This window comes from Artemia sp. Qi Xiang Cuo, chromosome 2 (assembly GCF_049724085.1).
Source record: "Artemia sp. Qi Xiang Cuo chromosome 2, ASM4972408v1, whole genome shotgun sequence".
Classification (NCBI taxonomy): domain Eukaryota; kingdom Metazoa; phylum Arthropoda; class Branchiopoda; order Anostraca; family Artemiidae; genus Artemia; species Artemia sp. Qi Xiang Cuo.
Genome location: NC_142795.1, coordinates 15,210,971 through 15,233,874, shown reverse-complemented (window position 1 = coordinate 15,233,874; position 22,904 = coordinate 15,210,971). Strand labels below are relative to the sequence as shown.

At 37.1% G+C, this 22,904-nt stretch overlaps 1 protein-coding gene across 1 annotated transcript; it reads right to left on the bottom strand.

The window, feature by feature from the left end:
* Positions 1 to 11,530: 11,530 nt before the first annotated feature.
* LOC148954934 (uncharacterized) lies at positions 11,531 to 11,899 on the bottom strand. The gene has a single exon (XM_089105701.1). It carries the CDS (start codon positions 11,897 to 11,899, stop codon positions 11,531 to 11,533), a length of 369 nt encoding a protein of 122 aa, XP_088961827.1.
* Positions 11,900 to 22,904: the final 11,005 nt, after the last annotated feature.

Here is a 22,904-nt window from a genome sequence, read left to right as displayed (position 1 = left end):
TTTTATCGTTATTCAAGATGAAGGACTGTAATTATTCTGTATCAAACAGTTCGTGGTAACGAACTGTAAGTAAGGAGCGACCCGGCTCAATGGTAACCGAAACTCTAGAAAACGGTATTTTGATACAAATAGATACATCAAAAGAATCACATTTTAATGCTGATTTCAAATATATAAGTTTCATCAAGTTTAATCCTACCCATCAAAAGTTACCTGAGAAAATTTGACTGATTTTCGAAAAAACGGGGAAAGGCCCCCTAAAAGTTATAGAACCTTAATGAAAATCACACCATCATATTCAGCGTATCAGAGAACCCTACTGTAGAGGTTTCAAGCTCCCATCTACAAAAATGTGGAATTTTGCATTTTTGCCAGAAGAAAGATCACGGATGCGTTTTTTTTTTGTTTTTTTTTCCCAGGGGTGATCGTATCGATCCAGTGGTCCTAGAATATCGTGGGAGAGCTCATTGGAATGGAAATTATAAGTTTTAGTGCCCTTTTTAAGTGACCAAAAAAATGGGGGGCAACTAGGCCCCCTCCCACGCTCATTTTTTTCCCAAAGTCACCTGATCAAAATTTTGAGACAGCCATCTTGTTCAGCATGTTCGAAAATATAATAAGTATGTCTTTTAGGATGATTTAATCCCCCGAAGTTCCCGGGGGAAGGGCTGAAAGTTATGAACTTTACCCAATGTTAACATATAGTATTGGTTATTGGGAAGTAGGCCTATACAGACGTTTTCAGCGGAGATTTTTCCTGGTAGTGGGGGTGGGTGGGTCGGGGGTTATGTGGGAGGATCTTTCCATGAAGGAAGTTTTCATGGGGGAAGGTACATTGCTATGAAGGGGACGACGGACTTCCCAGCATTATTTAAAAAAAGATCAGAAATTAAATATAAAAAAACAAGTTTTTCAACTGCAACAGCAGCAACATCAAAACTTTAAACGAACAGAAAATATTACATATACGATTGGGTTTACCCCCTAGTCAACACCTCGCTCTTTAAGCCAAAGATTTTTTAGTACTTTCATAAGAGCTATTTATTCTAATTAACGGCCTTTGTGATTAAGCGGTCATTTTTAAAGAATTGGAACAAAATTCGAACTTTCGCTTAAAGAGCGAGGTATTGACTTGGGGGTGAACCCCCTAATATATGTATTAAAAATATACTAATATAGACTTTAGTTAAGTAAGTTAATTCATAAGTTACGTATATTCATTACTAATAAAAAAGTTCGTAAATAAAATTAAACAACTTTCGAGAAAGACATTTAACCAAATAAAAGTAAATTAATATGAAAATGTTTCATAATGTCTCAATGTTTAATATGAAATTCAAAAATGTTCAAAAATTGAATAAAAAAAACAAGTTTGTTTTAACCGAAAGTAAGGAGCAACATTAAAACTTAAAACGAACAGAAATTATTCCATATATGAAAGAGGCTGTCCCCTCCCCAACGCCTCACTCTTTACACTAAAGTTTGACTTTCTCACAACTCTATTTTTTTTAAAAAATGAAAAACTTTAGCGTAAAGAGCAAGGCATAGAGGAGGGGACAGCCTCTTTCATATACGGAATAATTTCTGTTCGTTTTAAGTTTTAATGTCGCTCCTTACTTTCAGTTAAAAAAACTTGTTTTTTATTTATTTAATACTGTTTAAGATTAACGGGAATTCCGTGGTATACTTTTCATTTCGATCCGATTATTTTTTTTCTCTATTATTATTATTTCCCTTTAATTAGTTTTCGAAATAGAACTTTTGTATTAAGCTTAACTGAAATACTGTAATGATTAACATTTCTGAGTCAGATGATTCAAATGGCAATTTTTTCTTACACGACAGTAAGAAAAAAGTTTTTTAAGCTTTCGGTTACTATGGGCCGTGGTTCAGTCTTTACTAGGTTGCAGCTGTCGCTGTAACCATGATTAGTGAATAGAACACTTACAGTTACCTATTGACTATATTTTTTGGCACTCTAAAATGTTTTCAGATTAGCGCTATTTTATTTTCTGTGTAAAGAGAGTGGAGGGCACGAGAGCAGCGACCCCCCTCATATACAAGATTATTTTTGTTCCTTTCAACTTCTAAGAACGCTCTGTAATTTTACTTGAAAAACTTTTTTATATAGACGATGTAGGACGGGTTAATGTGTGTCTTGTGGCCACGAAGAAAATTTTCTCGTGGGAATTTTTAAAGGATCATTGAACAAAAACTACAACTATGTAATAGAAAACAACAGTCACTACTCAAAGTTTCCCATTATTTAAAGACTCAAAAATCCTTCAGAGAGCCTTGAAGACTTACAGACGGTTGCCTTGATTTGAGAGAGCAAAGAAGCATAATAACATCAAGCCAAATTCTCAACTCAGTACAACTATAATTAACACAGTATTTAAATCATAACCAATGTAAACAAAAAAAAACGATAATTATCCTCTATTTGGGAACATTGGGACCATCTTCGGTGTTAACAGTTTTTCATCATAATGAGGGAGTCCATTCCACTTAAGGCTGCTTAATTTGGCGAATCCCATCAGCAACACCGCCATTTATTTATCACATATGGACTCGCACGCTAAGATAATCCAACGCAGGTGTAATCAATTATTTTTCTTTGCAATCGAGTGTTCGGCCAGTTGAAGCAATTCTGTTCAATAAATTAAAGGATTAATTTCAAAGATTGATTGTATTGAGCGTATGGTACACTATAATTGCTTTCAGAACTATTCATCCGATGAAACATCGACATACTCGATAACAAATTGAAAGTGTTTACTTCGCAAGAGCAAAATAATAAACACTATCCGGTATTTATAGATACAGCTTTATATAATTTTGTTTTACATATAAAATTTAACAATAAAATCTTATATAATAATTCAATTTCCCAAAAAAATCCTTTCCCCTTCCATCCAAGATTTATTAAGCAGAATAAAAAAAAATATGTCGCTCAAATCAAAGTCTGATCGAAAATTTCGAGTTTTATTCTAATTAAAAATTGACGAAATTGTAATGTGATTGAAGATGCAGTCTTTTTTTTATTTTTAAGCGAAAATAACTCTTAAAACATGTATTCTATATGACAAACTGGTACTTTCCCATTATATGGGCCTTTACAAGGAAACCAGTCACGAAAAATCCGTTTTTGACGGGTTAATTCAAGATAGAGTAATGGAATGCATAGCGTGGTTTTCATTGCGTATACGATATTTAAAATGTTGTATTTTGGGGTTTAGGGGGGGGAGGTACCTAGGTTAGGTTAAATATTCAATATACGCAATGCTTTACCCCCCACCGCCTAATGTGCAAATATATAGCCCAAATTCGTTTATAAATTATTATATATTCAACCTATTTTATTTTATTTCATTAGCATTAACCAAACTTGACTTTTTAGAAAGGCCCATATAATGGGAAAGTACCAACAGACTTTTATATTAAATTATTTTATATTATTGTCCTTAATCTAGGGTCTTTTCGTGGGTCCAAACCTTTTCTGACCATTTGTGAAGAGCGAATGAGGGAAAAGTTCATGTGACATCACATCTTAAAAGTATGCACCTACATTTTTAAAATGTATAAGCTGCTTTCAATGCTATTCTGTATTTCTTCGCCGAAATCTCAATCACAACTAGAGACTACCATAGAATTTGAGACAGAATTCCTGGAATAATACATGTTCTATACATAGGCTATTAAGTCTGGATTCATGAAAGCACATTTAATTACTCAAGGGGTCAAATCTGGGGTAGGGGTTCAGAAAATATAGTTCCATACCGTTATTTTCAATTTTTTCTAACAGGCCTTTGGCTCGATCTCAGGGGACCCCCCACCGTCTTCTAGTATGGATATTAGATGCTTTTTTCGTGCCGCCGCAGGTGAGATGTCGGCGGCGCGCCACCGCAGGTGCGATGTCGGAGGCCAGCCGCAGTAGGTGAGATGTAGGTGGCGCGCCACCGGGCGATCAATGTTGACCGCAAACATTAATGTTTTCCTCAGTCTTTCTCAAATCCGAGCTTGAATTTACAAAAGAATTTGGGCCTATTCATGAGCTAAAAACTTTGCAAGTCACTGGCTGGACGCTGGTCTTCTTCATTATTCATCAAGAGAAGTAGAAATCTGGTAGAAACGAAATGGCTGTGTCGTTTCAGAACCATTGCATAATAGTTGAAACGATCAAACAGTTCGTGGTAACGAACTGTAAGTAAGGAGCGACCCGGCTAAATGGTAACCGAAACTCTAAATAACGGAATATTGATACCAATAGATAGATCAAAAGAATCAGATTTTAATGCTGATTTCAAATATATAAGTTTCATCAATTTTAGTCTTGCTAATCAAAAGTTACGTGCCTGAGAAAATTTGGGTGATTTTCGAAAAAAGGAGGAAAGAACCCCTAAAAGTTATAGAACCTTAATGAAAATCACACCATCAGATTCAGCGCATTAGAGAACCCTACTGTAGAGGTTTCAAGCACCTATCTATAAAAATGTGGAATTTTGTATTTTTTGCCAGAAGAAAGATCACGGATGCGTGTTTATTTTTTTTTGTTTTTTTTTTCCCAGGGGTGATCGTATCGACCCAGTGGTCCTAGAATATCGTGGGAGGGCTCATTGGAACGAAAATGAAAAGTTCTAGTGCCCTTTTTAAGTGACCAAAAAAAATTGAGGGCAACTAGGCCCCCTCCCACGCTCATGTTTTCCCAAAGTCACCCGATCAAAATTTTGAGATAGCCATTTTGGTCAGCATGGTCGAAAATATGATAACTATGTCATTTAGGATGACTTAATCCTCCGAAGTCCCCGGGGGGAGGGCTGAAAATTATCAACTTTACCCAATGTTAACATATAGTATTGGTTATCGGGAAGTATACAGACGTTTTCAGGGGGGATTTTTTCTGGTAGGTGGAGGAGGGTGGGTCGGTCGGGCTTTATATGAGAGGATCTTTCCTTGAAGGACGTTTTCATGGGGGAAGGGACAGTGCTATGCCGGGGGCGCCGGATTTCCCATCATTATTAAAGAAAAAGATCAGAAATTAAATAAAAAAAAAGTTTTTTCAACTGAAAGTAAGGAGCAACATCAAAACTTAAAACGAACAGAAAATATTTCGTATACGATTGGGTTCAACCCCTAGTCAATACCTCGCTCTTTAAGCCAAAGATTTTTTTGTACATTCATAATAGCTATTTATTCTAATTAACGGCCTTTGTGATTAAGCAGTCGTTTTTAAAGAATTGGAACAAAATTTGAACTTTAGCTTAAAGAGCAAGGTATTGACTAGGGGGCGAACCCCCTAATATACGTATTAACAATCTATGAACATAGAAGTTCGTTACGTAAGGTAATTCGTAAGTTACGTATATTTATTACTAATAAAAACGTTCGTAAATAAACTAAACAAGTTTCGAGAAAGCCATTTAACGAAAAAAGTAAAATTAATATACAAATTTTGTTTTAATTATTCATGTACGGTGAGCCAATATCAAAACCTGCATTAATTCAAAAACGTTAATAAAAAAATTAAATAAAAAAAACAAGTTTTTTAAACTGAAAGTAAGGAGCGACATTAAAACTTAAAACGAACAGAAATTATTCCGTATATGAAAGGGGCTGTCCCCTTCTCAACACCTGGCTCTTTACGCTAAGTTTGACTTTCTCTCAACTCTATTTTTTTTAAACAATAAAAAACTTTAGCGTAAAGAGCGAGGCGTTGAGGAGGGGACAGCCTCTTCCATATACGGAATAATTTCTGTTCGTTTTAAGTTTTAATGTCGCTCCTTACTTTCAGTTTAAAAAACTTGTTTTTTTTTATTTAATAGATAATAGATTCGCCGTGGCATTCAATAAGATCCATGTAATCTAATTGAAAGGGAGTACACACAAATCGGATCGCATTTTTATGCTGATTTCAAATTTATAAATTTCATCAAGTTTAGTATTACCCATTAAAAGTTATGAGGCTGAGAATATCTGCCTTATTTTCGAAAAAGGGGGAAACACCCCCTAAAGTCATAGAATCTTAATGAAAATCACACCATCAGATTCAGCGTATCAGATAACTCTATTGTACAGATTTAAAGCTTCTATATGCAAGAATGTGGAATTTTTTGTATTTTTTCTGCCAGAAGAAAAGATCACGGATGTGTTTTGATTTTTTTTTCCCAGGGGTGATCGTTATCGACCCAGTGGTCCTGAAATATCGCGAGAGGGTTCATTCGAACGAAAATAAAAAGTTCTAGTGCCCTTTTTAAGTGACCCAAAAATTGGAGGGCAAATAGGCCCCCTCCCACGCTCATTTTTTCCCAAAGTCACCGAGTCGAAATTTTTAGATAGCTATTTTGTTCAGCATAGTCGAAAAATCTAATAACTATGTCTTTAGGTGTAAAATGACCCGCCAGAGTCCCCCGGGAAAGGGCTGCAAGTTGTGAATTTTGCCCATTGTTTACATATAGTATTTGTTACTGGGAAGTATACAGCCATTTTTGAGGGTGGGTGTGGGGTTGTGCTTGGAATGGATTTGTAAGGGGAGAATCTTCCTTTAGGGGAGAAATTTCTGATGATTGAATATTCTAGGAAAATATTACACTGGGGGGTTTTGACAGAATTACTATACGAAATTCTTTTTAATTGTCATACATTCTCTTTGCCATATTTTTTAAATGGAGATGTTCCGGGAAGATTATCCGGGGGCTTTTTTCCGCGCGTTTTGTTTTCTGGGAAATAATTTTCACGGAAGGGGGCAGTTCTGGAGTGACCGAGAAACCGATTATAGATTAAAGTCTTATTCCAATGAAAAAATGCTAAGGAGAATTTTTCGGGGTGAATCGTCCACAAGCAATTTTACACAGAGGGGGGGGATTGTCAACGAGGAAGGAGCTATCTGAATGGAATTTGATGGGGGGGGGGGGTGCATTTTACGTTGGAAGAAATTTACACGGAGGAGTTCCGTGAGGGGGAGGGGTATATTTCATAGAGGGTTAGCCGGATTTACCGGCATAATTTGAAAAACGAACAGAAAATATGCCATATATGAAAGGTTGCTAAACTTTAACTGTTTACTAAAATTGAAACATAGGGACTGTTTAATAAGAATAGGAAGCTTTTTTAAAAGTGCTAACAGCTTTAGCGTAGGTATTGAGGAGGGGCGAACCTTCGTATCCTGAATACATCTGCCAAAACTAATATGCAAATTGTGTTTTAATTTTTCCTGCACGGAGAGCCAAAATCGATCCTGCATTAGTTGAAAAACGTTCAGAAATTAAATAAAAACAAGTTTTTTTTTAACTGAAAGTAAGGAGTACATTAAAACTTAAAACTGACAGCAATTATTCCGTATATGAAAGGGGCAGTCCCCTCCTTAACGCTCGCTCTTTACGCTAAAATTTTACTCTTTGTCACCACTACTTTTTAAAACAATAAATAAACTTTAGCGTAAAGAGCGAGGCGTTGAGAAGGGGACAGCCCCTTTCATATACAGAATAATTGCTGTTCGTTTTAAGTTTTAATGTTGCTCCGTACTTTCAGCTAAAAAAAATTGATGTTTTTATTTAATTTCATAAGGACGAAAGACAGAAAATAATTGCTGTTAAAGCTAGCAATAAAAAGAATAAGGCAAATAAATAAAAGGCTTAAATTTGTAACCACTTTCAAGGGGTAAAAAACTGACACAATCAAAGTGCACCCATTTGGGGGAGCTTATTAAAGAACGATATGGCTTCTGTTCTTTTTTCCTCTGTTTTTTTTTTATTGAATAAGAAGGCAATATAAAAGGGTAAATGAAATATAAATTACTGAACTAAGCCAACACATATACATTGATGTTTTTATTGTTACACTGTTTTTTAATTCATGATTACTGATTTTAATGAAACTCACATCAATAAGTATATATGTTTTATTTACCGAGTCCATGATACGGGCTCTGAAGGTCTCTAGAAGCGCAAATCAGATATTCTAGCCATTTAAGGATTCCTCTTTTATTCCTTGAATAATTTTGCTCTCTTTCAAGAATTGGCATAGCTCACATATATCTCACTAATACGTTAATTATTAGCTTACTAAAAAATACTTTAAATTGTTTATCTGTCGCTCATTGATTTCCAAACAATAATCCTAGAGTTATGATGTTGCATATCAGGCTATAAAAGCCTAAAGGAGTTAACGCGACCATAAAAGCAGAAATTCATTTGGGGAGGTACTTACTCAGGGTTTTTTCTTTCTTTGGGGCAGGGAATAAAAAATTCAGACTATGTTATAAACTTGAATAAGAAGAGCTCATAAATTAAAAAAATTGTCAAATCTTTGGGGAGGGGGACCTGGTCCCGTCGGTAATATCCCCCCGCTACACACAAGCCAAACTTAGGGCAGCCTTTTTGGAGCAAAAATGAGCCAAGAGTGCACTGGAAAAAATACTTTTATTAATTGGGCTTAAATGAATAATTCAAAGCAAATTCTTCTCAATTGCACCCCTTCAGTTCAAAAGTGCATACTGTGCATACTGTTTGCTCCACCAGCTGTGTAACATCGGATCACGGCTGTCGGTCCCAAATCTGGATAAAGTGAGTAGGGTTGGGTGACAGGCTTGCATCCTGTCCCCTAGACTTGCTTCAGAAAGGGGAGAGCTATTTTGATACAACTAGCGTCAATCAAGCCTCAGATACATCTTCCCACTTACGATGTTGACCCCCAGCACATCGTCGGATCTCCTAACGACGGTGGCCGAACCATCCGAAAATTGAGCTTCCTAGAAAAGAGTGGTGTGAAAGTTGCTATTTGGAATATTCTGACTCTTAATTTTCCAACCAATGAACTTCTTCTCGCAAATGAACTAAACCAATATTATTTTGCTAATGCTGGCGTTACAAAAACGCTTTTGCCAGAAAATGGTGAGAAATTCATCAGTCGCCACAATTGTGTTATTTGGTTGGGTACTGGCAACCTTAAGGGAGTTGGTGTTGGACTGGTTCTCTCTAAAAGAGCTCGAAAGGTACTTATGTCTTATTACGCTGTATCAGAATGTTTTCTCTCAGCCCGCCTGCAACACCGTCATGGAAGACTCTTTTTTGTTTCATAATAAGCACCTACAAACGAGGCTGCCCCTGATGTTAAGGACCAGCTCTACACAGACCTCGCGCAACTTATATCTTCTGTCTGTCCCCATGATATAGTGCTTCTTCTTGGGGATTTCGACGCTACCGTTAGTGATCCCACAGGCATCTGGAAAAGACGTCGTAGGACATTTTGCTCTGGAAGTAACTAATGAGAATGGAAACCGTATACTCCAGTTTTGCAGCACTGATCAGCATTTTATATCCAACACAATTTTCGAAAGACCTCGAATTCACCAATAACCCTGGTATGGTTGTGCCGGCGTCGCGAAGCAAATGATTGACTATATCTTTATCTCTCCACGGTGGAGGTCTTTGGTTTCTAATTGCCACTTCTTTCGTGGTGGCGACCTGGGTAACACTGTTCATCGACCTGTAGCTACAAAAATTCGTCTCAAGTTGAAATCTCAGAAGGTTGAACTGCGCCATTGATACCACTATGACTAAATAATGGCACACAGTCAGATAACGAACCGTTTTGAAACCCTGTTCTAGCTTTTGGATTTTGAAGTCATGTGGCACTCCTTTAAAACTGAAGTTACCCACGCACCTAGAATAACACTTGGTTTGTAAGTTCAGATTAAAGACTCAAGTCTGTCATAAGAGGTTGTGGACGTCATCACACTCCGAAGACTAAACAAACTGTGGGAGGACCTATCGACGCTTTAATGGTGTCAGGAATAAACTAATATATTGAGATATCAAGTCATTCGTTGACGCAAAAGCAGTTGATCAAAAAGCTGCCATGCGGAAGAACGTTGGAGCAGTATACAAACACTGGTGCGACCTCACTGGCTGGTATGCTCAGCCAATAGAAAATGTATTATCTGCAGACGGGGGGCTCCGTGAAGACATAGTATCCAACCTTTCAAGGACATCTGAACACTTCTCGTCTCTTTTGAACGCAACTCTCCCCATCTGTAGGGCCTCCTGCCATCCATAAGCTCAATGACTGTGATCCATAGCAACCTTGTTAATGTCAACGTTGAACCGTTCTACTTAGTAGACATTCAAAATGCACTGAAGAAACTAAAAAAAAAAACACAAAGTTCCTGATATTTGCGAAATCCTATGGAGCTGCTAAAGAGTGGCAGAGACACTATGCTGCTATGGCTTCAAGTGATATCCACAGAAATATGAAACTCGGAGATTTTCCCAAGAGACTGGCGCATAGAAGTGATCCTTCCTATATGGAAGAGAAAAGATTGCAAGAATGGTGGTCTAGCTATAAACGGATAACACTTTTCTCACAACCAAGCAAACTCTTTTATATTATGCTCTTGCGGTGACGTTTTGCACACCTTCAACAAATGTTCAGAGTAGATCAGGCTAGTTTTTTGCTTGGCTGATCAACGACAGAATAGCGACAGACCATGTTATGGCTTGCATGATCTAAAAGCTGAGCTTTGGGCTAAGGTAGGGGGTTAGAGTTGTCACCGATTTTTACATTGCTGATGATATAGCACTGGTCACCAGCCCCAAGTCATAGCTACTAATGACTCTGAATACTCATCAGGAAGGACCTGCGAGGACCAGACTATGCATTAACGGGAAAAAGATAAAAGTCATGGTCGTGCAGCCAAATTCTGATACCGACAAATAAAATTACTCGATTTCCGGAAACTAGATCAAAGTGGTCGACCATTTTACATACCTTAGTTATAATATATCTTTGGACGGCTGCATCAACAATAAAGATGATTTGCCCTTGTCGAAGGCCTCTGCCGTCTTCGGTAGCCATATTTGGAAGAAGCCAATCATCAAACGAGCTACTGAAATGAAGATCCTTGGAGCCTCAGATCCAGCTGTGTGGAGTTGAGACTTGGCCTGCAACTGCAGCTGTCCAACGCCGTCTCAATACTCTTCAGTCTAAGTGGCTTTTGTGAATTGAGTGAATCCGACGGACAGAATTTTTCAGCTTTTTCTTCCAATTGTGCCTATAAGAAGAACCAAGAAAATAGCGGGTTCTATTGCACATTCTTTCTGTAATATCTAAGTTAGGCAAAAGCATAGCTACTGTACTTTTCTTTACTTTTAAGTCATGGGTGGCAAATCTGCAATACCAATTGAACAAAGGAATTCTGGAATGAATTCTATTCCTCCTTTCTCTTTTTCTTTTACAGAGAATTAACTTTTAAAAGATTTGTATTCTCCTTGGGGGCGATCGACAATATTCACATTTATTTTACTAACTTCTTTGTTGATCGATACTAAATAATGGGATCCTTCATTAAATTGAAATTTTGACTCGACAGACACTCTCCAAACCCTTCCTCGATTAAAGTATCACTGTAAATTATATTTTCCGGTATTTGATTACATTGAATTCATTTTTGGGAAAATTTCCATTACCCAGGTCCAGGATGTACTTTGCAAATGCTTCCTTTTCAGGAGCGACCTTCATATTTTTTTCTAAGGAATTATGTTTGAAATACTTCCAAAGATGACTTTTTAATCGACAATTCAAGGGTTTTCTTGCAGTTGCTTCGGAGTTGAACTGGTAAACACTGTTGGAAACCTCCACCAACAACTACAATTTTCCCTCCAAATGGCCAGTTTGGCTTTGCAATTAACCGCAACAACTGATCCATATTTTGTAGGCCATACTTAGGTAACATCGCCGCTTCGTCAAGTATATAAACTTCTACTTGAGCGTATTCTAAAGCTTTGTCTGAACCAGATCTTATGCTGGATATTGCATCCGAGAAAAGCAGAACTTTCCAACCAAATATCTTGTGTATTGTTAGTCCAAATGGCGATAATTGTGATACTATTCTTGTATAAGTCATTCATTTTACCACTTAGAATGCAATATAAGGTTTTATGAACAAATGTTATACCGGTACCGCCTGTTTCATCTATGAAAAAACATTTTCTCCAAAATAATCAGGATCATTGATAGCCTGTAAAATATTATCTACAATTTCAAGCTGTTTTACTTGGAGAAGCCGATACATACTACCTCCAGTTAAAAAATTAAAAAAATTACAATTTCTGGTCCCTTTCGTAGGTCTCACTATTGTCCATTTCATATCGTTCCACTCAAAACTGAAATTCTGACTTTCTATTGCCATCGTATTTAACTTGGAAGCAATAACACGATAAGTGTGGTTAATTGCAGTATCTTCAGATATATTAATTCGTCACGCTTGCCGAACAAGATCTTTTGCCAACGGATTTTTGAATCTTTGCTAAAGACCTTTTGGATCTGCAGGATTTCCAAAGACAAAAATCTGTGCAAAGAGTATTTGCCTTATAGAAGGTATTTAAGACAGAGTCTTTTTTTAGGGCATCAAACCACTGTTTGTTGTCAATAACAAGGCCATGACCCAGGCATGCTTCTTTGTATAAAGAATATTACCGACTGCTTTGAGATCTTCAAAACTTGCATTCCTCACATGATAGAAAAGTAATCGCAAATAGAAGCACTCGGGATGAGCTACAGAATTTATATTTTGAATTTGACCAATGACACGCAATCGACAAATTTCGGGTTCCCATGTACTTGTTTTTATATTCCATTTAAAGCGTTTGGGCATTTCCCAATAATACAGAAATTCCGGTTTTTTTATTTGTTTCAACGCCTTATTGTGTCAAAGACACTCTTCTAATATCGAACCTTGTTTTCCAATATATATAAAATCTTCTAGGGCTTGGCTGATATCTTGCAGTCGGCATTGTCCAGGTAAATGAATATTTAAACGTTGAACGACATGACTCTTATTTTTGCATTTCGTAAATGAATGGTCGTCAGCATGCTTCAGTTTGTGTAATGCACCGTACTTCCACTATGATGTCTGCTTCATTGTAAACCAAACATCGTTCATTCCCGACAATTTTTATTGAAGCGCAATCATGTCATTTGCAGATGTATTTTTATAAATACTTTACCGAAATATATAGTAAGTATTATAAATACTTACCATACTGCCAAAATATTCGACATTGATGTGACATTGGAATTTTTTGAGCATGTAAGAATAATATGGGGCGACATTTCGATTATCACGACTAAATTTGAGATTACTGGACTCTTTGATCAGCAACACGTTCATATGAAAATTTTTGTTTGTTGATTTCATCTGATTTGGAATCATAACGACGCCGATACTTCGTTTTTTCATCATCCGCTGGAGATGTAAATGAATTGTTGTAAACCGATGTAAACCGAAGCGGCATGCAATTTTCCATTTTCATTAATCATACAACTTGCATTTGGATTAAACTTCCCATCCGGATTCTGAATGATCGATTTTAAGACTAATTTTCCTAGTAAAGGATCGTCAGTATTTGGAACTTCAGCCAAAATGAGATCATCAATTTTGACTGCATTATAGGTTCGATCAGGAAGATTCATGATCAATAGCAAATGCGTATGTGGTAGTCCACGTTTTTGAACTTAAATCGTATACATATGTGTTACCAGCTTTCTAAATATCGGTCTGTTATCAATACCATTGATTATTTCCTCAAATTTCAATTTTGCAATTCAAGCAACGAGAACAGCAGGATCTTGAGTGGACTGTTCTATGATAAAGACCCCAATGACTTGTAATTAACACTCGCGTAGTTTATGGCATCTTTGTTGTTTTGTACTTTTTTTTACCACAGCTTCTGGTCGTAGAAGATTGTGATCATGTTGTTCTTCTAAACTAACATTTATTTCTTCCTCAATCTCATATTGCTCGTTCTGATTGTCGCTGTCGCTTGTCTTCTAACTGCACAATTCTTTCTTCTTCACTTTCATTTTTGACTCGTTCTGATGCTCGCTGTCACATGTCTTCTAACCGCAAGTGTCTTCTCTTCATTCTAATTTTTTAAACGTTCTGATTATCTTTGTTCTTTACTTTCGTTTTTAATTCATTTTGATCCTCGTTGTTGCAATTTTTCTAGCCGCATTTGCTTTTCTTCTTCATTTGGATTTTCATCATTTCAGACAATTTGTCAATGTTCTTTACAATAGCTGCCCATATTGATCTAGTTTCATTTGATGGTCCAGGCCGTTATTATTTTTAATGCATCAGGTTTTGAGCCCCCTCCCCCTGAAATGTTTGTCCGACTCGTAATTTTTAATGCGTTTTTGGGAGTTTTTCTTGCAATTCTCCCCCACCCCCGGGAGAAAAATAAAACTCCCCGAAAAGAAAACCGGGATATGGTATGTTTTAATGATTATATAATGAAAACCTAAAAAGATATATATAACAAACCTAAAAAGAGGCATAGCTGAGTAAAGCGAAGCTCCTTACTTTCAGTTGAAAAACTTTTTTTTTATTTAATTTCTGATTTTTTTCTTTAATAATGATGGGAAATTCGGCACCCCCTTCATATCCCCCATGAACACTTCCTTCGTGGAACTTCCTCCCATATAACCCCCGACCCCCCCCCTCCGCCTACCAGAAAAAATACCCCCTGAAAACGTCTGTATACTTCCCAATAACCAATACTATATGTTAACATTGGGTAAAGTTCATAACTTTCAGCCCTCTCCCCGGGGACTTTGGGGGATTAAGTCATCCTAAAAGACATAGTTATCATATTTTCGACCATGCTGAACAAAATTGCTATCTCAAAATTTTGATCCGGTCACTTTGGGAAAAAATGAGCGTGGGAGGGGGCCTAGTTGCCCTCCATTTTTTGCTCACTTAAAAAGGGCACTAGAACTTTTAATTTCCGTTCAAATGAGCCCTCCCACGATATTCTAGGACCACTGGGTCGATAAGATCACCCCTGGGGAAAAAAACAAATCAAACAGTTCGTGGTAACGAAGTGTAAGTAAGGAGCGACCCGGCTCAATGGTAACCGAAAGTCTAAAAAACGGAGGGGACACGCGCCTGAGAAAATTTGCCTTATTTTCGAAAAAAGGGGAAAAGAACCCCTAAAAGTTATAGAACCCTAATGAAAATCACACCATCATATTCAGCGCATCAGAGAACTCTACTGTAGAGGTTTCAAGCTCTTATCTACAAAATGTGGAATTTTCCATTTTTTGCCAGAAGAAAGATCCCGGATGCGTGTTTATTAGTCTTTTTGTTTTTGTTTTTTTCTTTTCTCCAGGGGTAATCGTATTGACCCAGTGGTCCTAGAATATCGTAGGAGGGCTCATTGGAACCGAAATGAAAAGTTCTAGTGCCCTTTTTAAGTGACCAAAAAATGGAGGGCAACTAGGCCCCCTCCCACGCTCATTTTTTTCCTAAAGTCACCCTACCAAAATTTTGAGATAGCCATTCTGTTCAGCATAGTCGAAAACCTAATAAATATGTCTTTTAGGATAACTTAATCCCCCACAGTTCCCAGGGGAAGGGCTGCAAGTTATGATTTTTGCCCATTGCTTACACATTGTATTGGTTATTGGGAAGTATACATACATTTTCAGGAAGGATTTTCTTCTGGTGGGGGGGGAGGGGACTGGAGGAGGGGGTTACTCGAAAGAATCTTTCCGTGGAGGATGTTTCTTTGGGGTAAGGGAAATTTTTATGAAGGGGGCGCCGGATTTCCAAGCATTATTTAAAAAAGATCAGAAATTAAATTTTAAAAAAACAAGTTTTTTCAACTGAAAGTAAGAAGCAACATTAGAACTTACAACGAACAGAAATTAATACGTATCTGAGGGGGTTCGCCCCCAAGTCAATACCTCGCTCTTTACGCTACAGTTTTTTTTAGTGCTTTCAAAAGAGCTATCTATTCTAATTAAACGGCCTTTGTGATTCAGGGGTTTGTGAATTAAAAAAAATTTTAACTTTTAACGTAAAGAGCGTGGTATTGACTAAGGTGAGAACCCCCCTCATATACGTAATAACATGTACGTAATAAAAAAAAACAATAAAAAAAAACAAGCGATACGGCTAATAGTAATCGAAACTTTTAAAAACGGAATTTTGATGTTCAAAGGCTACGAGCCTGAAAAATTTTTTCCTGATTTTTTAAAGAAAGGGGAAACATCCCCTACAAGTGAAAGAATTTTAATGAAAATCACACCGTCAGATTCAGCGTATTAGAAAACCCTATTATATAGGTTTCAAGCTCATATCTGCAAAAATCTGCAACTTTGTATTTTTTGCCAGAAGAAAAATATACGAATATAGAAGTTCGTTACGTAAGTTAATTTTTAAATTACGTCAGAACCATATTTAGAGACAGCCATTCAGCAAAAGAAAAGTAAATTTTTATGCAAATTTTGTTTACTTATTCAATGACGATGAGCCAAAATAAAAGCTGCATTAACTAAAAAACGATCAGAAATTAAAAAAAAACAAGTTTTTAAACAAAGTAAGGAGCGACATTAAAACCTAAAGCGAACAGAAATTATTCCGTATATGAAAGGGGCTGTCCCCTCCTCAACGCCTCGCTCTTTACGCTAAAGTTCGACTTTCTCACAGCACTATTTATGTTAAACAATAAAAAACTTTAGCGTAAAGAGCGAGGCGTTGAGGAGGGGACAGCCCCTTTCATATACCGAATAATTTTTGTTCGTTTTAAGTTTTAATGTCACTCCTTACTTTCAGTTTAAAAAACTTGTTTTTTTTTCTTTAATAAACAAATAAACACGCATCCGTGATCTTTCTTCTTTTAAAAAATGCAAAATTCCACATTTTTGTAGATAGGTGCTTGAAACCTCTACAGTAGGGTTCTCTTATACGCTGATTATGATGGTGTCATTTTCATTAAGGTTCTATGACTTTTAGGGGTCTTTCCCCCTTTTTTTGGAAATCAGCCAAATTTTCTCAGGCGCGAAACTTAGACTAACTTAGAACTTAGAAAACTTAGACTTTGATTAGTTAGACTAAACTTGATGAAACCTATATATTTGAAATCAGCATTAAAATCTGATTCTTTTTAAAATCTGACACTTCCATCACTCCCCCAAACACATCCAATCAAAATTTTGAGATATCCTTTTTGTTCAGCGTAGTTGATTTACAAAGATACAATGTATTTTTGAGGATGATACTTCCCCACAACCCTTAGGGCTAGTGTTAGAAGTTACACCCTGGGGCATATTAGGTTTTTATTTAAGGCGCTGTCGTAGAAACTTCAAAAGAAGCTAATTCGATTGGAAATTCAAAGGGCTAGTACCCTTTTTAATAGTTGAAAGTGACTGGAGGGCAACTAGCCCCCCCCCACGCCCATCATTCCCCCAAATACATCCAATCAAATTTTTCAGATAGCCATTTTGTTCAGCGTAGTTGATTCCAGATAGAAAATATGTTTTTGAGGAGCACACTCCCCCACAACACTCAGGGCAAGGGTTTTAAGTTTTGCCCTGGGGGCAAATAAGGATTTATAGAAGGCGTTGTCGTAGAAACTTCAAAAAAGGCTCATTCAATTAGAAATTCAAAGGGCTAGTACCCTTTTTAATAGTCGAAAGTGATTGTAGGGCAACTAGCCCCCCCCCCACGTCCATCAGTCCCCCAAACACATTCAATAAAATTTTGAGAAAGACAATTTGTTCAGCGTGGTTAATTTCCAGATAGAGAAAATATTTTTGAGGAGGACACTCCCTCACAACCCTCAGGGCAAGGGTTTTAAGTTAAGCCCTGGGGGCATATAAGGTTTTTAAAGAAGGCGTTGTCGTAGAAACTTCCAAAAAAGCTTATTCGATTAGAAATTCAAATTGCTAGTGCCCTTTTTTATAGTCAAAAGTGATTGGAGGGCAACTAGCTCCCCCCCCCACACCCATCATTCCCCCAAACACATCCAACAAAATTTTGAGATAGCCATTTTCAGCGTAGTTGCTTTCCAGATAGAAAACATATTTTTGAGGAGGACACTCCCCCACAACCCTCAGGGCAAGGATTATAAGTTATGCCCTTGGGGGCTTATAAGGTTTATATTGAAATCTGTGTCACAGAAACTTGAAAAAGGGCTCATTCGATTTGAAATTTAAAGGGCTAGTACCCTTTTTAATAGTCGGAAGTGATTTGAGGGCAACTAGCCCCCTCTCACGTCCACCTTTTCCTCAAAAACACCCACTCAAAATTTGGGGAGAGACATTTTGTTCAATGTAGTTGAAAGTTTTGGAAAATTGGTGCTTGAGCATGACAACCCCTCCCCCCAGAGCCATTAGGGTAAGGGTAGTAAGTTGTGCCCTGGGGGCATATAAAGTTTTTATTGAAAGCGTTGTCGTAGAAACTTCAAATGGGCTCATTCAATTGGAAACTGAAAGGGCTAGTGCCTTTTTCAATAGTTGTAAGCGATTGGATAGCGACTAAGGCCCTTCTGATGCCCAGTTATGCCCTGGGGGCATATAAGGTTTTTTATAGAAGGTGTTGTCGTAGAAACTTCAAAACCGGCTCATTTGATTGGAAATTCAAAGGGTTATTCCCTTTTTAGTAGTCGAAAGTGATTGGAGGGCAACTGGCCCCCGCCCCCACACCCATCAGTCCCCAAAACACATCCAGTCAAAATTTTGAGATAGCAATTTTGTTCAGCGTAGTTGATCTCCAGATAGTAAATATGTTTTTGAGGAGGACACTCCCCCACAACCCTCAGGGCAAGGGTTTTAAGTTATGCCATATAAGGTTTTTATAGAAGGCGTTGTCGTACAAACTTCAAAAATGCTCATTCGAAAGGAAATTCAAAGAGCTTGTGCCCTTTTTAATAGTCGAAAGTGATTGAGGGCAAATAGCCCCCCCCCTACGCCCATTATTCCCCCAAACACTTCCAATCAAAATTTTGAGATAGCCATTTTGTTCAGCGTAATTGATTTCCAGATAGAAAATATGTTTTTGAGGAGGACATTCCCCCACAACTCTCGGGGCAAGGGTTTTAAGTAATGCCCTGGGGGTATATAAGGTTTTTGACTTGACTTGACTTGCTTTGTTTACTACTAATTACAAAATAAACTATATACAAGCAACCGCCCGGGAACGCTCAAAAAGCCTGATTAAAGACGGCTGCAGTCCTCTAATTCTCAACCTTTTAAAAATTTCAATTAAAGAAAAAAAAAAAAAAAGACCTGAACACTCTCAATTAAACAATAATACCAAAAACTATGAAAAAAAAAAAAAAAAAAAAAAAAAAAAAAAAAAAAAAAAAAAACTAAGACATTAATAATGACAATAATAATAAATTACCTCCCCTCTCCCAAATGCCCTGGGGGGCTTATAAGGTTTTTATTGAAATCTGTGTCACAGAAACTTGAAAAAGGGCTCATTCGATTTGAAATTTAAAGGGCTAGTACCCTTTTTAATAGTCGAAAGTGATTTGAGGGCAACTAACCCCCCTCTCACGCCCAATTTTTACCCAAACACATCCAATCAAAATTTTTAGATAGCCATTTTATTCAACGTGGTGGAAAGTTTTGGAAATTAGGTCTTTAAGGATGACAACCCCCTCCCCCCTTAGCCCTCAGGACAAGGGTTGTAAGTTATGCCCTGGGGGCATATAAAGTTTTTATTGAAAGCGTTGTCGTAAAAACTTCAAAAGGGCTCGTTCAATTGGAAATTGAAAGGGCTAGTGCCCTTTTTAATAGTCGCAAGTGATTGGAGGGCGACTAGCCCCACGCCCATCATTCCCCCATACACATCCAATCAAAATTTTGAGATATCCATTTACTCAAAATGTCTGAGGGCGTATAAGAACAATGTTGGTACAATGTACTATGTATTATTTTTGTCCTTTAGAGCAGGGCACTTTATATGAAGGGGGTCGTCGTAGAAACTTCAAAAAGGAATAATTCGATTGGATATTGAGAGTTCTAGTGCCCTTTTTAATAGTCGCAAGTGATTGGAGGGCAACTAGCCCCTCGCCCATCATTCCCCCGTACACATCCAATCAAAATTTTGAGATAGCTATTTGTTCAGCGTAGTTGATTTCCAGATATAAAATATGTTTTTGAGGAGGACACTCCCCCACAACCCTCGAGGCAAGGGTTTTGAGTTATGCCCTGAGGGCATATAAGAACAATGTTGGCACAATGTACTATGTATTATATTTTTCCTTTAGAGCCGGGCATTTCATATGGAAGGGGCCGTCGTAGAAACTTCAAAAGGGGCTCATTCGATTGAAAATTGAGAGTTCTAGTGCCCTTTTTAATATTCGAAAGTGATTGGAGGGTAACTAGCCCGCCCCTGCCCATCATTCCCCCAAACACATCCAATCAAAGTTTTGAGATAGCCATTATGTTCAGCGTAGCTGATTTCCAGATAGAAAATATGTTTTTAAGGAGGTCACTCCCCCACACCCCTCAGGGCAAGGGTTTTAAGTTATGCCCTGGAGGCATATAAGGTTTTTATAGAAGGGGTTGTCGTAGAAACTTCAAAAAATGCTCATTCGATTGGAAATAGAGCTAGTGCCCTTTTTAATAGTCGAAAGAGATTGGAGGGCAACTAGCCCTCCTCCTCCACGCCCATAATTTCCCCAAACACATCCAATCAAAATTTTGAGATAGCCATTTTGTTCAGCGTAGTTGATTTCTGGATATAAAATATGTTTTGAGGAGAATACTCCCACACAGCCCTGAGGGCAAGGGTTTTAAGTTATGCCCTGGGGGCATATAAGGTTTATGAAGAAGGCGTTGTCGTAGAAACTACAAAAAAGGCTCGTTCGATTGTAAATTCAAAGGGCTAGTGCCCTATTTAATAGTCAAAAGGTATTGTATGGTAACTAGCTCCCCCCACGCCCATCATTCCCCCAAACACATCCAATAAAAACTTTGAGATAGCCATTTTTTTCAGCGCAGATGATTTCCAGATAGAAAATATATTTTTGAGGAGGACACTCCCCACAACCCTCAGAGCAAGGATTATAAGTTATGCCCTTGGGGGCTTATAAGGTTTATATTGAAATCTTTGTCATAGAAACTTGAAAAAGGGCTCCTTCGATTTGAAATTCAAAGGACTAGTACCCTTTTTAATAGTCGAAAGTGATTTGAGGGCAACTAACCCCCCTCTCACGCCCACCTTTTCCACAAACGCATCCAATAAAAATTTTAGATAGCCATTTTATTCAACGTAGGTGAAAGTTTTGGAAATTAGGTCTTTAATAATGAAAACCCCTCCACCCACAGCCCTCAGGGCAAGGTCTTTTAGTTATGCCCTGAGGACGTATAAAGTTTATATTGAAAGTGTTGTCGTATAAACTTTAAAAGGGCTCATTCAATTTGACATCGAAATGACCAGTGTCTTTTTTAATAGTTGAAAGTGATTGGATAGCGACTAACGCCCCTCTCACGCCCACCATTTTCCCAAACAGATCGAATTGACATTTTGAGATATTCATTTACTCAAAATGCCTGAGGGCATATAAGAACAATGTTGGCACAATGTACTATGTATTATTTTTTTCCTTTAGAGCAGGGCACTTTATATGAAAGGGGTCGTCGTAGAAACTTTAAAAAGGGCTCATTCGATTGGGCATATAAGGTTTTTATAGAAGGCGTTGTCTTAGAAACTTCGAAAAGGGCTCAATTGATTTGAAATTGGAGTGGCTAGTGCCATTTTTAAGTCGAGAGTGATTGTAGGGCAATTAGCCCCCCCCCCACGCCCCTCATTCCTCCAAACACATCCAATCAATAAGGCATCTAAGCAGTATCCCAAGAACGACTGAGGGTATTATGTTCAAACTTTTGGGGCTGCTTCTACTCTTGAAATTTAACAAAATCAAAATAGCGTAAGTGTATCCAAGCTATAAAAGAAGGTAAACAGATTTTTTTGCGAATGGTATCAAGTTTTCCGTTTCAGGTCAACTAGAGGAGGTGTGAAACTAAATGAAACACTACTATTTGTGTCCAGATTTTTAAAAGGGTGTATTTTGCTAAAAATTGCAGAAAATTTTTCTCCAGTATACAAATAGCAGGCCAAACTATAAATTCTTAAAAAAACGAAAAGATTTAAAGTATTATTTTCTTTTTCCCTGAAAAGACTATGTCAATATAAAACGAACAGAAATTAATTAAAAAAACTTTTTCCACAAAATAAGTTTTTCAAAGAAAAGCAAAGGACTCCATTAAACAAAAAATGAGCAAAAATAAAATCAAATAGTCTACCAAGCGTGAAACTACCGCAAATCAGCATCGATAAATAAATGAAATCCAAAACGAACAGAAATTACAATAAATAACCGAGTCAAACTCAAAACGAGCAGAAATTAACACAAGTTGGGCTCAAAACCCCTATGCCTGCCCAAGGCCAGAACATAATTTGCACTAAACTGAAAAAAATATAAATGTTTTTACTTTTATAACTTTAATAAATCGAACAATATTAAGATTTTGATTTCTAAATATCAGTATATGTATATTAAACTGATAATGCATATTCATTTGTATTTTTTTCAGTAAAGTGCAAATTATGTTCTGGCCTTGGGAAGGCATAGGGATATTGAGCCCAACTTATGTTAATTTCTGCTCTTTTTGAGTTTGACTCTGTTATTTATTGTAATTTCTGTTCGTTTTGGATTTCATTTATTTATCGATGCTGATTTGTGGTAGTTTCACGGTTGGTATATTATTTGATTTTATTTTTACTCATTTTTTGTTTAATGGAGTTCTTTACTTTTCTTTGAAACACTTATTTTGTGGAAAAAGTTTTTTTTTTAATTAATTTCAAATAAACAACATACAAATTAGTTTCTACAAATATAATCGTGTGTGCTTGTTTAAATATATAGGTTGGTAAAAGAAACAAAAAATATTTTCATTTACAATTAAAAGGAAAAAATGCTCAAAAAGATGGTTTCCTCGGCTCTATGTCTGAGTATTTCAGTTATTTTGTATGAAAAACTGCTGTGAAGTCAAAAAGATGAAATCCTTGTGTGAGCGGGACAAGCTTTATTGTTCTTACTTTCATGACAAAC

What these genes read in the sequence shown, in the direction of transcription:
- LOC148954934 (XM_089105701.1), bottom strand. Translation starts at nt 11,899, where the DNA reads ATGACTTATACAAGAATAGTATCACAATTATCGCCATTTGGACTAACA.